Genomic DNA, 14,716 nt, shown 5'->3' with positions numbered 1-14,716 from the left:
AATATTCTGTGATTCTTAACTAGATTCACTTTTCAGCCTGCGAGCATTATGTTTATAATAGCAAGACGTGAGATTTAGGGGATGAAGTAACATTCCTATTCTGCCTGTATGTTAAGTCAGTTGGGTTTTACATTTGTTCGCCTCTTCTTATGGGGAAAAAAATGATGGGTGCTGTGATTAGTCAGCTGAAGGCAAGTAGGTCACAGCTGTGCTTCCYGTTCCAGAGGGGCTATTTGGACTCGGACAGAAATACATCTGGACAGTTATTCCTCCTGTGTGTATGTGGTGTGTCTAGCCCAGCCTCAGACATTTGTTATTCATAACTGCTCACCAAAAGTTTCAGAGCTATTAAGCAAAATTAACAAAAGCTCTTGTCTTTAAAAGATTATTCCTTGCTCATCTGTCATGCCTCTTTTTCCAGCACCCTGCAAGATACCATAACTCTGCCCAATGCAGTGACTGTGGAAGGAAGATTTGAGTTAATTGATGGCTGCCTGATACAGGTAATCAAGGAGCTGGAAAGAGGCTCTGCTAATCATCAGCCCCGAATGTTAGAGCATCCTGCAAATGGTGGCATTCAGGATCATGAGGGGAGTGAGAAGGGCAAATAAGGTAGCAGCCCTGGATTTGGGAAGAGGAGACTGGCCTCTCTGTAGACCTGCTTGGAAGAATCCTGGTGGAGATAGCCCTGGAGAAGAGTGCAGAAGCACTGATTTATTTTTTGGGATCACCTCCTCCTGTATTTTTTCCTGTCCCTCTCTGAGGGTCAGAAGGACCTGTCCATCCTCAGTTTTGTACACATTCATAGCACACTGCTTTACTGGCTACTTCTACCTTGCAGAAAACCATGCTTTCCAGCACACATTTTCTTTTTTTCAGCCCAAATCCTGCGGGAGGTAGGTACCATGGTTAGATGTGGTATTTCTTTCACTGCAGTTTTTGCCTTTAATTTGCCAGACATGGCAGTTGTCAGATGTCTGGAAAGTGTCTCCTTCCTGTTGCACCCCATGGCACTGTAGAAGCAGCCCCAGATGCGGGGCTTGTTCTCACTCCAGAATTTAGTGAGCCCTATCCTAGTTATAAACATAGCAATGGTGGGGGGGGACAATTTGCAAATCCAGCCTCCTTCCCTGGGAAAACCTCCTTCCCTCAGAACCTTGGGAACAGGGATATCCTATCTTTTTATTCTCACTTCTTAGTCATGTGGGCGTTTTAATTTCTTTAAGATGTCTTTCCTGTTTGGCAGTCAGATATGCCTTGAAGAGCTGACTTCTTATTGAGACTAAGTGCATGCATGTGTACATATGTGTGTATATATAACTCATTTATGTGCTGCTCCAAAGCTTGTAGTATCAGTAGATTCCTTCCAGTTGCTTTAAAACCTTTGCTTTCAAAAGCTGGTCACCGATACTTACTCTCTTATTTATGCCCATTCTCTTAATGTATGAAACTTTGATGTGGATTAGGCAGTAGTTATTGTATTTCATCAAATAGATGCCCAGTTCCACAAAAATTGGATATCTTAAGATTTTTATTATTCCTTTAACTTTTTTCCCCTCAAGTTAATCAAATCTATCTTATGAGGCCCTTAGTATACTAATAATGGATGCTATTAACTCTGTTTTTTCACCAACTCTTCCAGAATATTTAAATCATAGTTAAAACATATCAGTTACTATGGGGATAAAAGGACTACCATATAAACATTAAGTTACCATAGTACTGGTATCTTTTTTTTCTGATTATTTTATTGAGGCAATTCATTCTAGCTGATACCAAATTGTGAGATCTTTTTGGATTCCCTATCAATTTGCCTTACTTCTAACGTGACATTTATCTGTACAAACTAGATTTGTATGCTGCAGACATCTATCTGCCTTTGAGCTAGTCACCCTAGGCTTTCTTTATGTAGTTAGGAAATGAGCATTTCTGAAATATATTTTCTCTAAAGTAAACATTAGTTATTAGAGGTCAGGCAAAAAGGCATTTTTGGAGTGCTCACCTGACTGAATAAAGAGAATGACTAACAAGGGCATGACTAGTTCACCTATAATTGTGTACATTGAAGATGACAACTAGATGAGACTGCTCCTGTTGGTGTCTGTGTTCTGCATATGCATTTATACTTAAGATATATACTTTTTTTYCCCTCTGTTGGGTGCTTGTGAAAATGGACCTAATCTTTTCCTGCTCTAATGTGTTGTCCTCTCTTAGAGGAGAGGGAAATGGTGGGGAGGGTGAAAAAGGTTGTTTACACCTTGTCTGGATTTGCGAGATGACATTTTTGTTGCTGTTGGGAATAGAGCTCTCGGCCATATGGCAGGATATCTTCATTTCTGCAGGACAGCAGACAAGCCTGATTTATTTGGTTTGCAGAGGTGAGAATTTTTACCTTCAGGGACACTTCCCCCTAATTCCTTTAAGGAATCTTTCTCTTCAATTGAGAAGACAGATAATCAGCAAAATCTCTCCAACAGCCAGTTGGAGAGTAAAACTTATACAGATTTGGTCTTCTGCACAGTCCCAAAGCTTACTCGTTGCAGAACATCTAGAATTCAACTGTTTTTCTTAACTGTAAAAAAATAACGGAGGGCAGGACACTCGGGAGATCGGAAATGTATTGTGCACACACAGCTTGTCTGCATCCAGGAACTCTGACCTAATGCAATCAGTGTCTTGTAGTTTAAACATCTCTGATATCTGCACAGTTGAAGAGCTTTCCCCCCCTCAAGGAAAGGAGTAATACCATTGCCACCCGAGAACATCTGTCTCATTCTGGAAGTTCATGGGCAGACAGTTTTCCAAAGTTAGAGGAGCTTCTGCATTCTGGTTTTAATTTGCTGTATTGATCTTTCAACTTCTCTAAGAACTGAACCAATCTGGTAATATTTCAGCTCGTATGGCCCCTTTGCAGGACTGATTTGAACAAATATGCTGTCAACTACCTCACCCACACCAGAGTGTGGGAAGGGGTGTCTATCCTGCCTAGCCTGATAAATGTGCACTTTGAACTAAGAACAAATTACTGCAGAAATTTAATTCTTCTCCTAAAGATGTYATTCATGTGTGTTCTTTTGTATCTTTTTATCTTGTCCAGTAATGTTGGTGGTGTAAAACTCTTGCAGCTGCACAGAGCTGAGGAAAGCTGACCATTCTGAGGAAAGCTGACAAAGCTGAGGAAAGCTTCACCATCCTTCGCCTGGACAGGCCGCTGCCTTGCCCTGCACAAGCAGCAGAGCTGGTTAGGCCAGGTAAAGGCAGGCACGGCTGTGCATACAACTTAGAAAACAGCTCACCATATTGAAATTCCTTTTGCAATGTTTCTTTTACAGTAAACAAACGAGTTCTTTCTGCACTGAGGACATCTAGAAAAGATAATAAATCTGAGCTTATCCTTGAAATAACAGAAAAGATGTGTCCCTCCCCTAYTACAAGAAAAAGAAGTTAGGATTTTTCTAATGCAAGTATGTAACCCATCTGYGAGGAAAAACAGGGTTTAAGTAATTTCTTGAAGAGGCCAATACAGGTAATAGCTCTRTGGTCTGGCAAATGAGATAGAATTGGTTCCCCCTTGAGAAGGGAGGGAAATGGCTGYAAAGCTCCTTCTTCCACATGCCTGAAATCATACCAAGCTGCTCAAGGGTGATGTGATGTTCAGACTTGTATTCTTGTATTGCTGTGCAAGGAGACTTCTTGTCTCTTGAGAGAAGGAAGGACCACTGTTGCTCTATGTTGCTTAAATTCCAGTTGTTAGCACAGTTAATCATTAAAAGGAGTGTTTTTTTAAAACTCCTTGCCAAAGCACCCACTTTTATTTGCTATGAACTCAATTTAAATACATAAAAGTATCAACAGTATCAAATTTCCTGTATTTTTATTCATAGGTGAGAAGTCTATGTATGTTACTTCCTTGTCAAAGAATCTTCATTCTTAAAATCCCACAGTGTAAATAACTCCTTATGGAGACAGGGCACTTGCCCAGGCTGCAAGACCTGCTCCCTGCCTTGTGTCCCCTCTGAGGAAGACTGCTGGAGAGGAAGGCTCTGCACGGATCTGGCTGCTGGGGAACCCTCCTGCCCCACAGAGGCCTCACAGGGYTCTGCTACTACCTGTGACTGGGGGCTGCGGTGCCAGCTGCAGGTCTAGGCACTTAGCTGGGCATTAAATTATTTTCAAAACACACATGGTGCTGATCTGCCCTCCTCCCCTGCTGYTCTCAACTCTACAACTATATGTAATTGAAATACCAATTCTTCTCTGCAAGATTTTGTACCTTAATATCTTTAAAATGGTAGAATTTCATACTCTGATACATTAACATTTTACATTTAGAACAGGAATTTAAGTTGATATTGCTATTTCTGYAGTCAAACTCCTTAGTAAACTGCTGGTTCAAATGCCGTGTAAGCAAACTGACTTCTACAGATTATTTSTTAGACCTCTTCTTTTACAAGCTGAAGAAAATGGCGTTATTTTCCACCACTCAAATTTTGCATTGATTAGAATTATTTGAAAAAGTGCAATCTCTTTTAAGGGAAACTATATATAAAGGACAGTGTCAGCATCTTTTAGAAGAAAACAATTAAAAGGGTTAGGGTTGCAGATTATTTTGCCTTTAAGCAGAGTGGGTCTAGCTTGTTCATTAAAACAAGCCKAATACCATACCTGGAATATGATAATATTCCACAGGACTAAAAATACATATTTCCTAGACTGAAGAAGGCAGAATATCACTAAGACTTRAAGACTGACAGGTCTAATGTCCGACTACTATTCAAGTAGTATTGYTGTTTTATTTCTATCATCACTTTCTTTTTAAATAAAAGCAGGCAGATGCTCAGCTGATCAAACTTAGTTTGCTACACAGCTGAGGAGGATTCTAGACTGTTTYACTAAAGATGAAAGTCTACAAAAACCAGGTTTAGATTTATGACTGAAAATACTGCTTAACCTCCTTTATATAAATGTATACCCCAGTCCAAAAGATGAACCTATAGAGACAGTTTGTCTAGATTCCCCTGTGTACCTGTTCAAAATTAATTTCCTTCAGAATGGACCCCAGAGCATGTGGTGAATGAGAAGCACCATCCTTGAAGACTTAAAAAATGTGAAAGAACTCCATATTTTTTTCTCATGTTACTGCAATATATTTCTTTTATTTATTATTGTCTCAGAGGAAGGATGTTACAATGTAGTGTTTGAAATAGCATTTACTTGGCAGCAGAGGACAAAGGATGCATACAAACACAGGCAGAAAAACAACTTCTTTATACATAATTTCATATTCAGAACAAAAATAAAAGCCACCAAATTGACTACTGYGACCTTTATTTACGTAGGGGGGGTTATTTTTTAGGATTCTTTGCCTAGAGCTTGATAAAAGCAAAGTACATTGCAGAGAACAGAGTATAAAGCTATTTCCAATACTACTCATGAAGACAGGTCTGAGGTAGAAAGGTGGTCATGGCTTTCCTCTTCTGTAAAATATCTCCTTTATTTTTTTTTCTTTTCAAAATAATTACACTATCTCCTTACTAGGTGAAGGCTTTAGAGTAGCCCATCTCTTCTCTCCCCAGTTTGCCAGTCTTGCTCCACCTGCCTGGAAATCACCTATAGCTTTTGCTTAGAGCTTTTCAGCTAGAGCAGCCCTGCAGCCCCTCTGCGAGGTTAGTCCTGCCACCCCCGTGTTACAGAGAGGAAAGCTGAGGCCGAGTGGTTCAATCATGTGYCCAAGGCTTCAGAGGGAAGCGCTGCCGGAGCCTGCGGGCTGCCCCAGCCCTTCCTGCAGCAGCCGCTGCCCCGCAGGGAGAGCTGGGGGGGCAGGACAACAGCACGGAGGTAACTTGGCCAAAATGGTCAAGATTCCCAACCTGCTGCATCCCATCCAGCCCCGTGCAGCACTCCTAACTCTGCCAATATCCTTTTGAGCCTTTTCTTCGGTAATGGTTAAGAAGGTTTGGTTTCTCTCCACTGTGTGTGAAATATATTGCATGCAGAGTTACCAACTAAAGGGATGTCCGGAAATTGAAGCAAGTGTCCATGCAACACTGTAAACTCAGGGACAGAATTAAAATCTCCCATGATAACATTAAAGCTAGAGATCAGATGATTAGTGATGCACTGTTTCCATAATTATCCCTACTCAAAGCATGTAAGTAACTGAATTCATCGAAGGCAAAGATGAGCTGCGAGATTACAAGGCCAGATGATACTATCTAAGTGCACTGCAGTGTTTTGAAAAAATGATTCCATCACTAACGATCAGTATTGGAAAGGGCTTCCTAATCGTCTCTTCCTTTCCCAGAGGAAGGCGAGAGCAGCGTGTCTGGGTCATCAGCAGGGGAGCTTGTGGAAATGAGCTTAACTKCAGCCTGTAAACCCCAAAACTTGAAACAAGTTTGGCACAGCAGAGAACGGCAAAACTTTCTCTCTCAATAAAGTCAGGGAAGATATTACACTAACTTAGACCTCACTAAAAACAACTTAAGCTACCATCTAAGTCCTCATTTTAGCTATCTCCAGATTCAAAGTAAAGTAAGGCTTAAAAAAATAATCCTCCAAATGGAGTGTTTTGTGTGGAAATAACTACAAGAAAGCTAAAAATACCATTTTGGTGCATGATGATTATTATGACCTGAAATGCAGGTTTATCTTTTTTTTTTTTTTTTTTTTTTTTAATGGAATTAAAATACTGTAGCTTTCACCCAATGGCAACTTTTGTTAAGCAGCAAGACTACTGCAGGTTACGAGAACTTCTTTTGCCAATCCTGCAAACAACTCACGAGCCTTCAGAAATCTGTGTAGTCAGATGCTTAACATATAAATAATCAGTATAGATTACTAAATGTGTCAGAACATAACTGAGGGTATTTTACAATGTAAAAAGCAAAGAGCTGAAAGGAATGTATATATGTAACATTTTGCTCCAAACTCCTTATGCAGATCTCTTTACGATTATCAAAAGAACATATATAAAGCCCTTGCCCCTTATGCCGCGGCTGTATATTTATACAAATCAGTGACAAATACTCCACTGCTCATTAATTTACASTTGCATAGAAAGGGAAGAAGAAGAAAACAATACTATAAAAACAAGAGCCTCATCTTTGGGTATTCAGTGTTTTACTGTTTCAAGGAGAACACGYGGTCAGAGCTGAGCAGCTCTCAGGTCCCTTGCAGCCTTGTGGTGAAGCGGCGCTTGCAATGGGTGGTCTGTCCAAAAGGGCTGTGCTGCACGCGAGGCCGCACGGGTTGCTCCCCAGGGGAGCACTTCACATTGCCTGTAAGCACGATGAGACATCAGCACAGCATGACCATGCACAGGCCTCTTCACGGAGCTGCATGCTCAGGACTCTAACGTAAGTTTCCAAACACCTTGTATTTTAAACGACTTGGCCCAAAATTTAGCAAATCACCAAGAAATGTAATTTTGCAGAACCCTATTTCTACTGCACTGCGGTGTTCATAATTCTTCTCTACRGAGACCCAAGGATGTGACGGCTGCAGAATTATAATTGCAATTTGTAGGCTTCCTACATCCATAGAAACTAATGTTTGGAAGTCAGACAGGAAAGTATTTTGCTTAAGTGGTAAAAAATGCAGAGTATATATAGCCTGGATTCAGATGAAGGTCCTTAAAAGGTGATCCTGTTTCAGGATTGTTCTCTGCAAAAAGATAAATATCCCTTCTGTAATGGTTCTGGAAGGGTAGTTTTGGAGTATGAGGTCATCTGTGACTCAGCCTGCATCCAAGCAATGATGCTTTTTCACGAGGATGAGCTTTATTTACTGATCACACTGAAAGCTAGCGCTAAGCGCCTGCTCAGAGGAAGGAATATTGAGGAAAAAAAATGCTTCTGATTGATTCAGCTTCTCAAGGGACTGAAAAACAAATCTGAGTGCAGGGCATATTTTATCTCATACCCTTTAGAAAATCCTATCTGGGAGGGCAATCCTACAWTCCCAGATAACACAATCCAAGTAAGAGTTTGGAATAACAATTCTCCATTCTCAGACACTCATTTTGAAGAGGTCTGACCTTGCAAACTGTGGATTAATGGACATGGTGAAGCAATTGGGGGGATTAAATAAATGGACTCTACTACTTCCTTCTTCTGAAGCCTTGCACAGCAATTTGYGCTTGCTGAAAGACTTTCAACAATAAAACTTTGACAGAACTATGCAGTGACACAAGGCTGTCACTCCTTATTTCTCATAATGCAAACACATTTATTCTAACATGAACRTAAACCTGCATTTCCAGCAGGTAGGCTTTTAATAACTCAACAGTATCTCAATACCCTATTGATTACCATGTTTTTGCACACATTAGGACTAAGCAGATTTCTGCTTTAGGTCTGTACCTAGTGATTGCTTATTGGTAGCAGCTTAATCTAATGCCTTAGGGTACCGTGCTGCTCTTGATCCATAGACCCTCCACCGGACTACCTTTAATTATACCTGTGGTAGCAGGAGTTTCCCATTAGCTGGGATGACCCAGAATGATCCAGCTTCCAAACTGTTGGCAAGGGAAAAACACAGGCAAAAACCGGCCACTCTGCTTTAATGGAACATTTCTACTTGCTCTACACTTTGCCYTTAAAGACTATACAAAGATGTAAACATGTCTCATACCTGTGATCTGCCAGGGAAACTTGCTGCAAATAGAAAAAAAAAGAAAGTTAAAATTTGCACAATTCTGTATCCTGTTAGCTTAAAAACAATGTGTCAAAACAATCAGTGCTACAGAAGAATAGGAAAACACTGAATCTCAAAAAAGAAATATGTAACTAGAAGAACATTGTAATGGTCTGTGCATAACTTTCTTCCTAAATTTATTTTTACAATAAAAATATAACCTTATGAATATAGAATAAATGTATTGTTCATTTTTCATGACTTGCAACCATACAGAGCTATCCAGACTGCACTATAATTCAGTCTGTCCAAAACTATCAATCMTATTTTAGCTTGGTATTTTATTAAAAAAAWATATATATTATTGAGTAACAATATCCACGACATTTAGCTTCTTTACATTCACGAGGGAAGGAGGCTGGCCTGATTTAGTTCACAATCAAAGACAAGAAATGCATACTGGAGTACAGGACTGCACCGTAACCACAAGAAGAACATGAGATAACCAAAAAGGTAACAAATTTTACCATGCACTAGTTACTCTCTCCCCCATTTCTTTCATTGCATCAAGTTTGTAAGTTGCTTCCTTATTTATTTTAGCATGATCCATCAGCTAAGTCGGGGCAAATTACGTACTTTCATGTCACTTTTCCACTCTAATTGATTTTAATGATCGTCACCAAACTGTCCAGTGCAGCCTGCAGCAACTATCATCTCCTTCTGACACACCAGAGCACGGGGACTATCAGCACAGAATATGCACAACAATTTTTCTGATACTTTGACCATCTTTTACAACTAGTCCACCAGACCACAGTCAACACTGAATGTATCCAGGGCTACTACATACAGTTGGATTCTTTGACCTAGGAGAATTCAAAATTACATTTCTAAACTCTTGGGATAGGCTCTTAGCCATTAGGCTGTAAACTTGCTTAAGGACGTCACTCTTCAAAGAAATTCAGAACTCATGGTATCAGACACGTCCATGGCCTGAGTTAGAGATACCATATGCCAGCGTTCTCCTTTCCTCCCTGTTCTTCTTGGAGTGAAAATCACCTGGTCCTTGTTGCTTTTCTTCCATGCTAGACACCAGAGATCCAGGTGAACATGTTATCATCCCCCTCTCCTTCTGAAGTTTTGAATACAGMTATCAAGTAGATTGTGAGATCTTGGGTCTTATAGCAATAGCTACTTAGACACTCTAAGTTAATAGACTGTAATACTGCTATTAGAACCACAGCTGTCAAGATACCCAGAGCATCTCATGAAGACACAAAGTACTCAGAAATTTCTGTGAACTCACAGGGACCTAGCAGTGCTGAACTGTAACAGGAACTGTAGACGTTCCCTCAGGAGCATACATGATAAGTGGCGGGCAGTATTTCTAATATAGATCTATCACCATGTTAGAAAGATTGGCATGGAAATACATCAGTCACAAGAAGCTTTCTATCACGAGTCTGAATTTGTATGACAGAAGTTGATTCACAGAGCACAGAAATGTAGGCCCTTGCAGCTATCTAGTCCAACATCTCAAAAAAAAAAYGACCACTGCCAACAGTCTTGACTAGTCACATCTTCAAAGTCTCTGAAGATGGAGATTCCAGAACCTCTCTGTTCCACTGCACTCCCTTTAGTTCAGGAGATGAAAGAAATTAAAATTCTGGCAGCACACAAGGAAGTATTCCTCCTCTGTTCAAACAACYGGATATTTTAATCTACTTTCAAAAGGCTTCTCTACCAGCAGACAGAACTCGCTTTTTTTTTTTTTCCAGAATTGTTAACTTTTCCTCCTTACAGCTAAGCAGAAAAAAAATATCCAATAGTATTGAAAAAGGTCAAAAGCATCTTCTCTGCAGAAGACAGTGGACCTTTATCATAGTCCCAAGGGCATATTAATGTCATTAAAAGGCATAAAGCTTTCCCAACAGATTATGTTTGGGCTGCAAGACTGCACTACAGAAGGCCTTCCCTGTGGGACTCTGCTTCCACCAGGTTTTGGTGTTTGGAAGCTCTGGCTATCATTGTTTTTGCTGCAAGGCTCCTTTTGTCATTAATTCTAGGCATGGGAATAACGTATTAAACACTAGTTGCGCTCTTGAATTGGAAATCCTCCAAAAACGACAGGTATTAGCTCACCCTCTAACAATGTTTCATCTTACGTGTCACACAGACCGAAATACCCAAGCAGAGCAAGGGGAAAAAGACAGAGAATTATATTAATACTACAATTTTCTATCATCTGTCTCAGTCTCAGAAAGCTCCAAGATGTGAGCTCTCTTCCGGAACTCACTTGGTCACAAAGGCAACAACTCGGAGCACGGCTGCACCTCTGCCTAGTGCTGAGCAGCAACCTCATAAGCAGGCACAGAAAGAAATATTACATCCGAAGAATCAGGGGACCAAAAACTAAGAGCACTGCTGGCCTAACTCTATGAAAAATTGCTTCACAAGGAATGTTCGGAAAAAGTAGAAATATCGATTTCAAAAGGAATTATATCTTGAAAGGCTATTAAAACAAATAGCATAAAAAAGAAGAGTGGCACTGTTATAAAGTCAGCATGGGGCAGAAATAATCCAAGGTTCAGTCCCTGGTARCTTTCTGTAAAAAAAACTGTAGTTAAAAGCTGTAGCCAAGATAGGAGAGAACACTAATGAGGATGTAAAACACTATTCCATCTATCTAKCTATAATGGACATAATACGTAAAACAAGAACGCTGTTCTAAAACTACTTACTTCAGGTTTAAGGAGGGTATCATTATTCTTTAAGGCTGGGAATACAGTGATGCACTTAACACATATTGCCAAGGCAGTCTCTGGAGTCTGCATTACTGGAAGTCTTGCAGAACAGGTTAGGCAACTGTCCCACTAGGAATGACAGATGTGATGTGGCCACAGGACATGATGATGGATTAGATGGCCTGTCAGGGCCCTCTCAAGCAAAACCCCAAGGGTTTAACACACTCCTGTTGAGAAGGCCAGATTGACAGTTCCCATTCCAGCCTTTGGAAACTGAGCGTGTCAATCTGATGTGGGTTAAAAAAATGCTGCCGAGAAATCTCTCAAATGAGAGATACTGTCACAGGGCCAAGCAAGGGCAGACGTAACTAACACCTACGAGTGGTGCGCACTGCTTTGAGGCCTGCAGCAGAGCATCAGTGCCAAAGGCAAAGCCGCATGAGATTTGGAACTGTGACATGTTTTATTTAGTGGAGGACTCCTTTTACACGCTCAGATGTACGTGCTATGGGGCCATGGTTTTCAGTTTCAGTCCCTCCTGCCTCATTCGAGCTATCGTGCCACAGAAATGACATTTTGCTTGTTTGCAGCCTGGGGAGAGCAGACATCATCAAGTTGGCTCTTATACAGGAATCCAGGGAATTAAAGATTATCCGATTTTCACCAGACTGACATGGGCCAAATATCCAGGAGTTGTTATATTGCTTATATATGCAAGACAGGAACTGACAAAAGCAAAAGTGACACTATTTTCATTTTCTACTGATTAAAAGAATATATATTATAAATATAAAAATACACACACATATAAACACCAACGACCTAAATCTTGATTTGCGCTGAGTAGCTCCTCTAGCTACTGACTTGAAGGAGAGATGACCCAAATCCTTAATTTGTAAAGGAGAGGGCTCTGAACAAGTGAACTTGCTCAAAACCTCCAGGGCAGCTGCAACACAACTTCTTGGGCTGGATGCTCATTTGTTTTCTCTAAAGGTGCAAAGTGCATCGTCTCTAAAGCAGCCCTTCACAGCTCGGCAAGCAATGTACAAGCAAAAGATAGGTATTTTAATAGGGTTCGAAGAACTTAGGAAAAGGAATTCAGCACCGTACTATCCAAATGGTTCTTAAAGGATCAGGCATAAATATCTTCAYCTCATTTGCACTTTTTTAAAATGGCCATTGCTACTTATTTCATTTTAAAGAGCAGTTTAAGAAGTTTAATAAACATACTATAAACTTTCCGTATTTTTGCTGGGACAAATAGCTGGGGCTGAAAATMTACATTTTTATAACACAAATTCTGTATCATAAACAGAACAGAACTCACAGAATATCAATATATACAAATAAAACAAAGTCTCCACTTCATCCCACCGCCAAAAAGAAATTCYCACAATTGACCAGTCAATATACTGAGAATGACTTATTTCTTCAGCGGTCAGCCTCATATTTAGTAATATTCTCACAAACAGCTCTTGTTAAACTTACAGCAGCAAGCTGGAAATGTGCTGTTGATTTGCTCCATAACATCTGTTAGATCTGTGCTGGTATCATGAGGAGGGGCTAGCAAGTCATCTGTAGGAATGAAATTGCAAAAAAGAGCAATAATAATTTAATAACAAGAAGAGAAAATTAAAAAGGACACTGACATCCTGAAAGGCATTCTCATCCAACCCTAGCTCTTACCCAATGGAGTTAAATACTCCATTATATTTCAAGTGAAASCACTACCTGAAGCCTTTGCAACTTAATGTGCAGCAGCTATCATTGATAATTGTCAGCCCTGGGAGAGAAGGTAGAAGTTAAATTATGGATTTGCAGCTAAAGTTGTTTCTCCATTATTAAAGTTTAACCACCACATCCCAGTTCTAACCAAAGGGAATTGCTTACAAGTGTATGAGAATTTACAGTTAAAATATATGCTTAGCCAGATGAAGGAATTACACTTGATAGCTGCTGAATTAATATTCTGTTCTATTTTCAAATAATTTGTCACATAGCTTCCAAATAAATTATTCTTTTTTGGAGGGTAGGAAAAAACTCCCATCAACTTTAGATAGTCTTTATTTCATATGCAAAAGTAATTTYAATAGTGTTAAAATTCTCCTTGCCATCTTCTTTATTTTTTTTTAAGCAATGCTTAAAATTAGCCAATGGAATGGCTAGGGAATACAACTAAGTTCATTCTTGCTGATGTTATTAGTCACTCCCTCAAAACAGAAGTTTTGTGATTTTTTCTTTCTTTTTTTTTTTTCTTTCTTTCTTTTCTTTTTTTTTTTTTAAGATGCCAGCAACATGCCAAGGCTGAATGAAAACTTTTCAATATAAAAGAGAATATTTTTCCTGTTTTTCACAGAAATAAGAACATTTTTACCTATAACACAAAAGCTTGGAAGCAAAGGTAGGGGGGAATGAGCAATCAGATTATTTATGCCAATTCTCAATGGAATTAATGAGTTTGGCTAATGGACATTTAAAATATCTTTTAAAATAGAAAACCCTTTACGTGCAGAGGCTGTATACAAGTTTCTAAACAATTCCTAAAGAYGTTGAGTTTTGAGGAGTAAAATACAGAGCAAACAAAGGATATACAGCAGTGCTATAGGAAGCCATCAGAAAACTTCTATTACATATTTTCAGGTGTTTTTTCTTTTTTGTGACAAACTGCTTAGCTGCATCCATGCAATGTAGGACAAACAGCTTTTTGCTATTTCATTCTAATGAAATGTGATTCTCTCTTTCATATCGATAGATTAACTCAGGGAAATTTGTTTGTTAAAAAATGAGGAGATGGAGAGCACTTTAGATAAAAATCTGTAATTCAGATTAGCATGGATTTTTCTGATAAAGCAGCTGTTTGCAACAGTGGGTAACTCACAGCTCTAGCTTTGAGTCTTGTTAAGTCTTATTAATAAGACTAAGTCTTATTCCCATTAGCACTGGAAAAATCAGTTCCATTTTATTTATGTATCAGTCCCTTAAGAAAGGCACAAACGAAGCTACTGAGCAGAGCCCTCACCTGTGTGCTGGAACGGGGAGCTGGTCTCTGGATCCAGCGGGTAGCTGAGCGCGGGATGCTGCGGCGAGGCGCACGGAGAGGCGCCATTAACTCTGCCCTCTGACTCRGGCTACGTGCAAGACACAGCGTGGTTAGAAAAACATGGAAATGTGGATACATGAGGTCTACAGAACTGAAGTGGGCGCTTATATGTGGTCTTCCCCCTCCTTTCCTTTTCTTTATGCTGTGCCTTGCTTTCTCTCTGAACTGCTGACCATTGGCTTAGGCCAGCACAACTGCTTGGAAGAAAATCCAGGCTCCAGGGAGCTCCTCATTC

The 14,716-nt window shown here is 39.9% G+C and overlaps 1 protein-coding gene and 1 long non-coding RNA gene across 5 annotated transcripts in view; one reads left to right on the top strand and one right to left on the bottom strand.

The window, feature by feature from the left end:
• The window catches only part of LOC112951961, a 13,113-nt gene extending 8,005 nt beyond the window's left edge, over nt 1-5,108 (top strand). For 2 of the 4 annotated variants that reach the window (XR_003250302.1, XR_003250305.1), the window contains exons 2-4: nt 422-503; nt 3,098-3,251; nt 3,333-3,706. This is a non-coding gene — a long non-coding RNA (uncharacterized LOC112951961). Of the gene's footprint in view, nt 1-421; nt 504-3,097; nt 3,252-3,332; nt 3,707-3,884 lie in introns of those variants that run through there. The other 2 variants (XR_003250304.1, XR_003250303.1) reach the window with 2 other exon arrangements.
• Nucleotides 5,109-5,413: 305 nt separating this feature from the next.
• The window catches only part of UTRN (utrophin), a 344,252-nt gene continuing 334,949 nt past the window's right edge, over nt 5,414-14,716 (bottom strand). Inside the window, exons 71-74 of the mRNA XM_026044733.1 lie at nt 14,401-14,509; nt 12,870-12,956; nt 8,635-8,657; nt 5,414-7,665 (exon numbers count right to left, since the gene is read on the bottom strand). Coding sequence (XP_025900518.1) covers nt 7,621-7,665; nt 8,635-8,657; nt 12,870-12,956; nt 14,401-14,509 — 264 coding nt within the window. The 3' untranslated portion in view covers nt 5,414-7,620. The remainder of the gene's footprint in view (nt 7,666-8,634; nt 8,658-12,869; nt 12,957-14,400; nt 14,510-14,716) is intronic.

Source organism: Nothoprocta perdicaria, unplaced genomic scaffold (assembly GCF_003342845.1).
Source record: "Nothoprocta perdicaria isolate Ctin4 unplaced genomic scaffold, notPer1 scaffold_38, whole genome shotgun sequence".
In the NCBI taxonomy this organism is placed as follows: Eukaryota; Metazoa; Chordata; class Aves; order Tinamiformes; family Tinamidae; genus Nothoprocta; species Nothoprocta perdicaria.
The sequence above is the reverse complement of the archived record's forward strand: the minus strand, read 5'-3'. Positions and strand labels throughout refer to the sequence as shown.